Source organism: Daktulosphaira vitifoliae, unplaced genomic scaffold, assembly GCF_025091365.1.
Source record: "Daktulosphaira vitifoliae isolate Bord-2020 unplaced genomic scaffold, ASM2509136v1 Scaffold_5, whole genome shotgun sequence".
Classification (NCBI taxonomy): domain Eukaryota; kingdom Metazoa; phylum Arthropoda; class Insecta; order Hemiptera; family Phylloxeridae; genus Daktulosphaira; species Daktulosphaira vitifoliae.
In genome coordinates this window covers 15068098-15077944 of record NW_026099576.1, presented here as the reverse complement: position 1 = coordinate 15077944, position 9847 = coordinate 15068098, and the positions used below count along the sequence as shown (strand labels likewise).

At 24.4% G+C, this 9847-nt stretch overlaps 1 protein-coding gene and 1 non-coding gene across 2 annotated transcripts in view; both read right to left on the bottom strand.

Moving 5' to 3' along the window:
• Nucleotides 1–9847, bottom strand: part of LOC126908611 (formin-like protein) — a 28927-nt gene that overhangs the window by 17480 nt on the left and 1600 nt on the right. Inside the window, exon 2 of the mRNA XM_050690843.1 lies at nucleotides 3654–3737. Within this exon, the coding sequence (XP_050546800.1) occupies nucleotides 3654–3737 (84 nt within the window). The remainder of the gene's footprint in view (nucleotides 1–3653; nucleotides 3738–9847) is intronic.
• Nucleotides 2921–2992, bottom strand: Trnam-cau (transfer RNA methionine (anticodon CAU)). The gene has a single exon. It is a non-coding gene; the product is annotated as a tRNA-Met (tRNA).

Here is a 9847-nt window from a genome sequence, read left to right as displayed (position 1 = left end):
AAAAAAAAAAAAAAACACATCATAGTAAAACCAATACCTTCTCAGCTTCGCATCGAAGCTAAAATGAACACCAATAACGTCACACTACAGTAACCGAGATTTGTGGGATTCATGAACTAGTCATAGTCAACCCTTTCCCCGTTAACTTAAAACTATTTTTATAGTACTCGATGGGTTTCTTACGAGAAAAAGCAAAAAAGTGCGTAATTTATTTAGTCATTATTTTACTCGAAACTAAATACAAAATTGTATTTTCCACTATAATTTATTGAAGATTTTCAATTAAAAGTTACGCGAATCAATCAAAAATCGTAGCCAACACTTTTTAAAAAAATTGCAAAAACTGTCGAGATAACTTTAAAACGGATACTCATTTTTTAATTTTAACACAGGAAACATACAAGCTTTCATTTGTAAAAATATATGAAAATGCGTTGAAAATACTTTTAAGTATTGAAAAAAAAGGTCAATTGGGTCAATTAGGTCTTAGCACCCTCATAAAACATTTTGGATCCAATACCCCTCCTCACAAAAGCAACTTAAAAATAATTTAACCATGGTGTACAACAATAGCATCTGAACATGTCTTTGCGTTTCATTCTTAAAACAAATTATCTAATTGTATTTTTAAATGTATGTGAGTAAATACTAAATTGTTTCGGATGCGTAAGCGACCAGATAGTTATAATTTTAAAAATTTAACTCGTACAAATTGTCAAGGATACAGGAAACTTAAACAAGTCATATTTCAAATAACACATAATTTTTATTCATGTAAAATGACATACTATATTACAGACTAAATAGGTTTTAAACATTAACTGAGTCTAAAATTATCTAAAATAACAAAATATATATAAATAAATAAATAAGTGTATATATAAATGTTTAAATTATTAACCGGAGATTTTTTTTAGATTCCTAATTTAGATTCTAATTTGTTTAAAATACATTATAAAAAATATATATGTATATATATATATATATATATATGGTATCTCGATAAATCAATAAAGATGAATAACTATCATCATGCTCAATGAAAATAATTAGTTCCTAATTACTTAAACTACTTGATAATTTAAATTACAACCTAATATAAATATATAGAATGTGAAGTTAATAGTATTCTGTTAAAACTAATATGAAAACTCAAAAATGTTTGCATATTATTTTGAAATATATAATAACAAAATCTGTAAATAAATTGATATTCAAGATAGAAAAATATTTTAACATGGTTCACTTTAATTAAATAATTACCGATTTGTAATCTCACAAAAATTGTGTAAATGGAGAAAAATTGATAATAAGACATATTGTCAAGTCAGTGACGTAAGGGTTTAAGCGCCTCGAGATAGTTTGTATTTGATATACCCCTAAAATTATTTTTTTGAGTAAAACTTTTTTGAGCTTACTCCAAAAAAAATTCTGGCTTACAAAACTTAGAATATACATTAAGGCGTTAAAAATAACATTATATGCATTTTTAACCACATTTTATCGGATTCGGACTATGACGCCTTCAAAAGTCAGGTGTGTTCTTTTTTTTTTTGTAGCTTCCTGGGGAAGCTGCCCCAGGTAGCTACTCATGGACATATTACACTGTATCAAATTAATAACAAAAACATAGATCATCAAGCAAAATGAAAAATTATTTACTCATTGTTGCACATAGAGCTTTAAAAGTTAAGTAACATTAAAGCTTAAGTTTTATTACATTATAATGTTTCTTATATAGTCACTTTCAAAATGAAACCGCTAATGACTCTTAAATGTCAAATAAAACATCAGGAAAACTTTTTTTTTTGACGTCACTTAGTTAATTGTAGATTACCAAAATTTCTCTGTATAGAATATATTTTGACAATTTGGCTGTCTAATCACGTTTGGTCTGGGGTAACGCACTATTAACCACAACTAAAACACCGGAAATATTCAATATCGTTTTCATATACTTCCTATGAATATATATACATATGTATAAATTTTATGATTTTCACGAGGACTAAATGTTAAATGATTTTTTTTTTATTATATAAATAGATCGTGAATCATAATATACTAGCGTAAACAATAGTCATAAAGACAAAAAACATTCATAAACTAAAAATTTTATATATCTACCTAATATTTCATCATTGAGTATTATTAGTAATAACATTAAATTAATAAAAAATAATATGATTTATTACTTTTTAATAATTACACTGATGTACAATTTTAATTCTTACAATCTCATTTACAGTGTTATTCCGAAATCCAAATATTTTTTATGCTTTATTACTATTATGCACATGTAAGCATTATTATAACAAAAAAATATATTACTATTATCCTATGTTTTTTTAATAGCATTAAAAATACAAACTTTATCTTACATGTCTTCTCCATATAAAAAATTGATGGAACCAAAAAGATAACTTGGGAATAGAAATTAAAAAGGATAGGGACAAATTAAAAAAAATAATTACAATAAGTGTTCACATTGTCAAAATACTCTAAGTTTTTGTAATAATTATTTTACATATTTGACATGTGTTCAAACGTATGTCTTTAACAGAAGTCTGTTGTCGTTTAATATCCGTAAAATATCCGGTGGGAAAAATCATTGAATACTCCAAACCAAATGCTATATATTACACCATTTCGGGTGCTATGAACGCATAACGATGGCTGAATTAAATATTAAACAGGACAATAACTAAAATTAAACAATTATTTTTAATTTAATAAATTACCAAAAGTAAAAACAGATATGAAATAAAGCACTGGAATATTTGGTATTTAAAAATATTAATAAAAACACCATAAGTATTGACAGTAAAAATATAATCGTTAAGAATATGCTCTAATAAATTTCGAACCTATTTTTCTTATAGAAAGTAAAATTTACAAAAAAAATTACAAAAAATCATTTTAGCAGAGCGTGGTTTCGATCCACGGACCTCTGGGTTATGGGCCCAGCACGCTTCCACTGCGCCACTCTGCTAAGTGACCGAATAAGGTCAAATAAGAACTATTTAACAATGAAACAATAATACTAGACTATTTTAAAATATATAACACCTCCTACTTTGCGAATACTTTATATATATTTTAAAATAATTTAAATGATTTAAATATTAATATTTATTCATACATAAATGACAAGGTTATTTTATTGATTAAAAATCTTCAATATATTCTAAAAATTGCAACCAGTAATAACTGTGATGAATTTTTAAAGAGTGTATTATCTCCTACAAAACTGCCCCTGTTTATACATCCATTGAACAATATATGCAATAAATATAAAATATATAACTTGAACAATGTATTTTCTCAGAATTCTTGTACAAAAAATGTAGACACTGATACTATGTTAACATGTTTAAAAGCCGATTTTTTCATTATATCTGAGATAATATATTACTATTATTCTATTTTTTATACAACAAAATAAATAAATTATGTTTTCATTAAGAACATTCAATAAACTATTAAATACATATATTTTTTCGTTAATTTTCGTACTATGATAATAATTTATCAAAGTCAATGTTATCCCTGACATAATATGTACACTTACAGAGTTGTTTACAGAGTCTATTTTAAATTGGAAACAATAATATTAAAAGCTACAATGATAATAATTAATTAATACCTCATACCTGATCACAAATAAGATCCCATTTTTTTTCATCGTCGTACTGTTTTAAGAGTTTTGCTTTGTCTGGAGGCAAATTCATCGATGCCTACAACACAAAATAAAAAAATAATTGAATAATTTGTATACACACAGATGTAATGGTATACAACACATATAATTCTCATTATCTTTTATCATTAGAATACTATTATTGCAAATATATATCTTGCAAGCAAGTAGCCCATAGCTAAATGTAAACTTGAAATTCCTTAGAGCTACCTTTTGAATCATGATTTCCAATAAATTAAAGGATAACAACAAAAATTTCTCATTTCGCGTATAATTTTTATACAACGTGTTCTATAATATAAAAACTTTTAAAATCACATATTATAAATTAGTATGTAAGTATGTTAGTACTTGATTCCGAAATTGGCTAATGTACTCATTTTTTTTTTTAAGATCTTCAAAAATATTATCTATTAAAATGTCTCTTCTTTATTAAGTTGTAAATGTTGCAACTTATTAGTATTAAAAACATATTCCTTAATTTATAATAATTTATAGTATCGGAGATGTAATATTCTTATTCAAAAACGCATATGATATCAGAGTATGAAATATTACTGATGCCCAAAAGTAGTTTTAAAAACAATTAAAAAAAGATTTTTCCAATTATTCATCATAATAGTTTTGTTTAGAAAAAAAAAAAAAACTTTGTTTTTTAAATTAATCACATATTTCATATAATTAGGATATTAACCTTATACAGTAGATAATTTGGTATTTATAGTAGCCTGTTTACACTAAGATAACAGAATAAAGTGACATGTTTTATGTAATAATGTTTAATGAATATAAAACATATCCATACACTCATATGAACAATTTCAATACAAAATTAAATTAGTATTACACTAATTTAATATTTATTGATAGGTTATAAATAAATAAGGCATTCATTGGTATACATATATTATCACCCTTTATTTAATTTTTCAAAATGTCGGGATCGGACTTCAAGGAATAGAAAAAGCTCTAGAATTTTTAGGAGCCTTTTCACTAATTATCAAAGGGTAATATCTATTTTTTAGAAACATTTTTATGTCGTCAACTTATAAAATTATGATTACAAAATATAATGATGTTTTTAGAATGACATTTCCCCTATGACTTCTTGTATTTGTGTTTACAAAAAAAATACTAAGCAATTTATGTTTAAAGCCCTTTAGTAGAATTTACAATTAGCACAAACGAACAAATCACGAAGATAATTATTAATCTGATAAAAATTAGATTGATAATAAGTTAGCCTTAGATGCATGGAAAATAGATCTCTACTATATATAAACTTTGATTTAAAAAAATAATAGTTTTGAATCTATTTTATTTTATTAACCAATATAATAAATAATATTCGTTTATTAAAATCTATAAAAGCATACCATTTGGAACATAGGACATACAGTTTTATATTTAATTTTCATTAACAATTTTTTGTTAATAAAAAATTTTAAATAACACAACATGTTATTTAAAAATAATGCACGCAAAAAAAATTGATAGTTATTTTAACTCCAAGATTGTAGTCATACAAATTTGTAGATTTTTACTTAGGAATAGTGAATTGTTTATTGTAGTTATATTTACATAATTAGGTTAGGTGATGGGGGTTCTCCATACACTCCAGAAGCATATTTATCAACTAAATCGATATTTTTATCGAGTTAATCCATTGATTTAGTCTCAAAATAATATCATTTAAGGTAAAATAAATAACAATAATAATTTATCTTACTCCTTTCTTCTTCTCTCTCGCCTTTATCCCAACTACTTGGGTTCGACTACTCTTATCCTAAACCTTTATTTGACACTATCTCCCACATCATTTATACACACACCAGCAGTCCTTATATCACCACCAATTACATGCAACCAATTTTTTCCAATCTTACTCTTCTTCCTTCAACGTTAATTTCCATAACCATTCTTATAGCTTCTGATTTCTTTCTCCTCGTAACATGACCAAACCATCTAAGCCTATTTTCTCTCATTTTATCCACAATCGATGAATGATCGCTAATCCTGCGCTTTCTTATACATATTTATTTCTTATCCTATCTTTTCTTGTCACTCCACTCATCCATCTAAGCATTCCCATCCCTACTACACTCATTCTATGCCCTATTTTACTATCAACCACCCAATACTCTGACCCATACAACATAGTTGGTCTCACTATAGTTTTATAGAACTTACCTTTTAATTAAGCAAAAAACCAAGGAAACAACTGTCCCGCCCCCTTGCTGACCCATTTATAATACCGTTTTGAAGTTAACAAAAATAAGATTTTAAATGTTAAAGACCTATTAATTCTACTTAACTTATGATTATTAGTAAAAAATGTGATATCTTACTAGAACTATACATTTATATATTTAAAAAATACAAACACAAAAATAAACTTAATAAATTTGGATAATTTCAATAACTGAAGCATGAAATTAATTATGAAAATTATTTTTCAAATACCATTAATTTATAAAAGAATTAACAGTTATTAATAACTTAGTCTAATGCACTTTTTATTATTTCGATTTATTTTAGACTTTTACTATGAATCAATTATTAAATTAATCAATTAAAGTGTAATTTATTTTTAAATACATTTTTTAATTGAAAATAATTAAACAACTAACATTAACGAGTAAATAATAACAATAAGTACTGATTTTTAACAAAACAAATGAATATCAATGAAAAATATTACAAAATGTTATTCTTTTACATGAAGATTCTTTCACAAGATATGAAGAAACACAATTTACAAGAGATTATTATTATTATAAATTTTATAAGAAATAAATTGTTAATATTTATCTGATAAAACACAGGACAAACATATTAATATAAGAAAAACAATCTTGTTTCTTACATAATCTCTAATTATTATTTTTTTAGAAAATTATTATTCAACAACTTTTTTTTTTCTCTTTCCTATTAATGGTTATTAAAATTTAGATAGCTACCAACCACTAACCAGGATAAAATTATAAATTCATCTTATTTAAATTAATGTATATAAACATTGATTCAATGCACATTAATTAAGACATTTTAAATATAAAACTTTAAATGCAAGATGGTAATTATAATTAAAAATTATTCTCCTAGTAATACTCCTAATACAATATATAATTACATTTTTTTTTTACACCAAAGATACTTTACAGTGAAAATATTCACTAGCCTGAGAATCTATTATACAATGGAATATTTTAATATTTGTGATATTATAAAGTAATAAATAATCGAATCACAATAAAAGTAAGACCATCTTCTTAGCCACACCCGTTTGAATGATAGTTATAGGGGTTGAGGGATCTATTGTGATTTGTAAAACCATAGGGTGTGGTTCCTTATAGTTAAAGGGATACAACAAATGTAAACGTTTTCTTTTTACAATAGATAATATGCAATACAAGCACTTTACAACATTTTTTAGTTCAAAAAGTTAAAAATATTGTTTATACTTAAATCAAAATTTTTTTAAACAACCATTTTACCAATACCACAAAAAATAATAATGAAGAAATACATATGATCTTTGGTATTTATACAAAAAGCAAATACTAAACAAGGTGACAATTTAATAAGTATGAGCGGTATCAAGTTTCTAGTGTCGATATGGCGCCTCGAAATTCAATACTTCTGTAGTTTGCTCACAATGGCTACAAGACGTACATTGTGAGGCACATCAAACAAGATATTTCAATAACTCATACACCTATTACAATGTAGCTAACTGAAAGAGCAAATCTAGTATGTACTATTTGAATAATAGTACGCTTCTTTATCTCTGAAATCCTGAAGAGCTGTAAATAACAACAGTTGTCAGACTAGCGAATAGATATTTTTTTATTCGCAAACTCCAATAAAATATAATTAAAAACATAATAATTTTCGGAAGTTCAAAACGATTAATTCAAAGCCTCAATAATAATTATAGGAAATCAAAATAATGTCACAAAATTTAGCCTAAAAGTCTACGTGAATAATTAAAGATTTTATGATATTGTCAAAGTTTCTATTGCCATTTTACCAACTTATCAGATTAGACAAAATAAAAAAATACACATAACAAAAGTAATGAAAACTTAATTTTTAAATCATATTTTTATAACTATATCTATAGTTCAAACAACTATAGAAACTTATTTTATTGATACTGCGTTATACAGTATTACCTTTTAACTTTCTTCTATCATTTTTATACATTGTTGTAGTAAAATAAAAGAGCTTAGAAATAATAGACTTATAACATTTTTCAGCAAATTTGTCTAAATGTGATTCATTTTGAGAGTTTCGGTCATAATCATTTTTCTCATTATTATTGTTTATCATAAGTCGTAAATGTTTATTCGCTGTTTATTATAAATTTTAACCGCCCACTCCGTTATCAATTAACAAATCAGCAAACATTTAGTATCAAATAAAAAATACATAATGGACCATAATTATGTTGTTCATTAAATGGTCATCAATATGAAATGTTTATTTCTAAAATAATATTCTTCATTGTATTAAAGTTTGCTTTTCCAGTATTCTTAAAAATACACTATGAATAGTTACCAAGATTTAGTATTGATTTATCTATGGCAAAATTTGAATAGTCATTTAAAAGAATGAGAAATCGCATACAGATTTTGAGTTTTTATTTATTACACCATCAAATAAAAAAAAACCATTAATGGAACTGAACATTAATATTTTGTAAAATCTATTGATATCTTTTTCGTGGATGCCACTGATTTCAATAAAAACTTTTACATTCAGAAAATTTACTAACGCCTTTAGTGAATTATCACTCTAATCTAACTTTGTCCATTAGAAAATACTAAAAAATATTTAATACACAACATATTTGATACATCGTATATAAAATGTATATGAACGTTGAAGAAAAGAATATAATACACCGTTGTTTTATAAAAACAGATATTAAACAGTGATAATCTAAAACTATGCATTGGAACGTCACGAGATGTTATAAACTCAGCGTGAATTATGAATTTTTCTATACTGCCTTATGTACTATCATCGCCAAATATGGTTCAAACTAAATGTACGTGATTTTTACAATGATACATTTTTATGCGCACACATGCTTTAGTTAATATAGCCTTACGTAGAGTTCAATGTTTTCTATCAATGAGAATAAGATATTATGAAATAAAAATATGGGTATAATTTATGGTTTAATATACTCTTATCAATTTCCCAAATCGAGAGAAAAAAAGGTTCTAGTTGATTATAAGAAAATCACACATTTTTGAAAATGAAAAACAGACTTTTCAGTGCGAATTTTTTTTAACATCTACCTGGTCAAATTGAGTAAACACAAGTCATAATATCAAAATATATAAAACACTCGCTTGATCACACAAAATATGTTCATATAAGTAAAATTCAATACGCCTTAAAAATTATTTTAAATATATTTTGTTTATTCTGTTAGTGAAATAAATTACCAAAATAATTTAATATAAAGTTACTGACTTTAGATGTGTGATTTTCAAATAAAACAAATATTGATATTGCCACAAAATTTTTTTAAATAATTTTCAAGCACCATTAAGGAAAATATAATATTTCATAAATTATTTTGTTATAATAATACCTATAAAGTATGCACACTTTTTTATATTAATTTGGTTAAAAACAGAAAAAAAATTATGTTAATAGATAAATTAAATAACCACAAAGTAATAAATGCACTTTTTCTAATTGTTAGTGACAAATTAGTGAAAAATAATGAATTATATGTATTATAATGAAAGCAATATTTTTTTTTACGTAATAACGTGATAGTTACAATCTCATTATTATATTTATTTTTTTCCACCCAGTCGTAACGACAATTCATTTGATAAGTGCTTTAAACAAAAATTTTTGACTTTTTAATTAGTGTAAATATTTACACATTTAATATTACACAATGAAAAATAGTCCTACAAATTATGTATAAATGAACAGCATCTTTTATATCATTATTAGCTCATCTTGATTTTTGTTTTTTTAAATTATAATTAATTGTGAAAAAAAAGGTAATAAACAAAAATTGAGAATTTCTATTTAAAATTTTTTTAACTGTATTATAAAATATTATTATTCAAAATTATTACATTAATATAACAATAAAAATAATGTAAACAT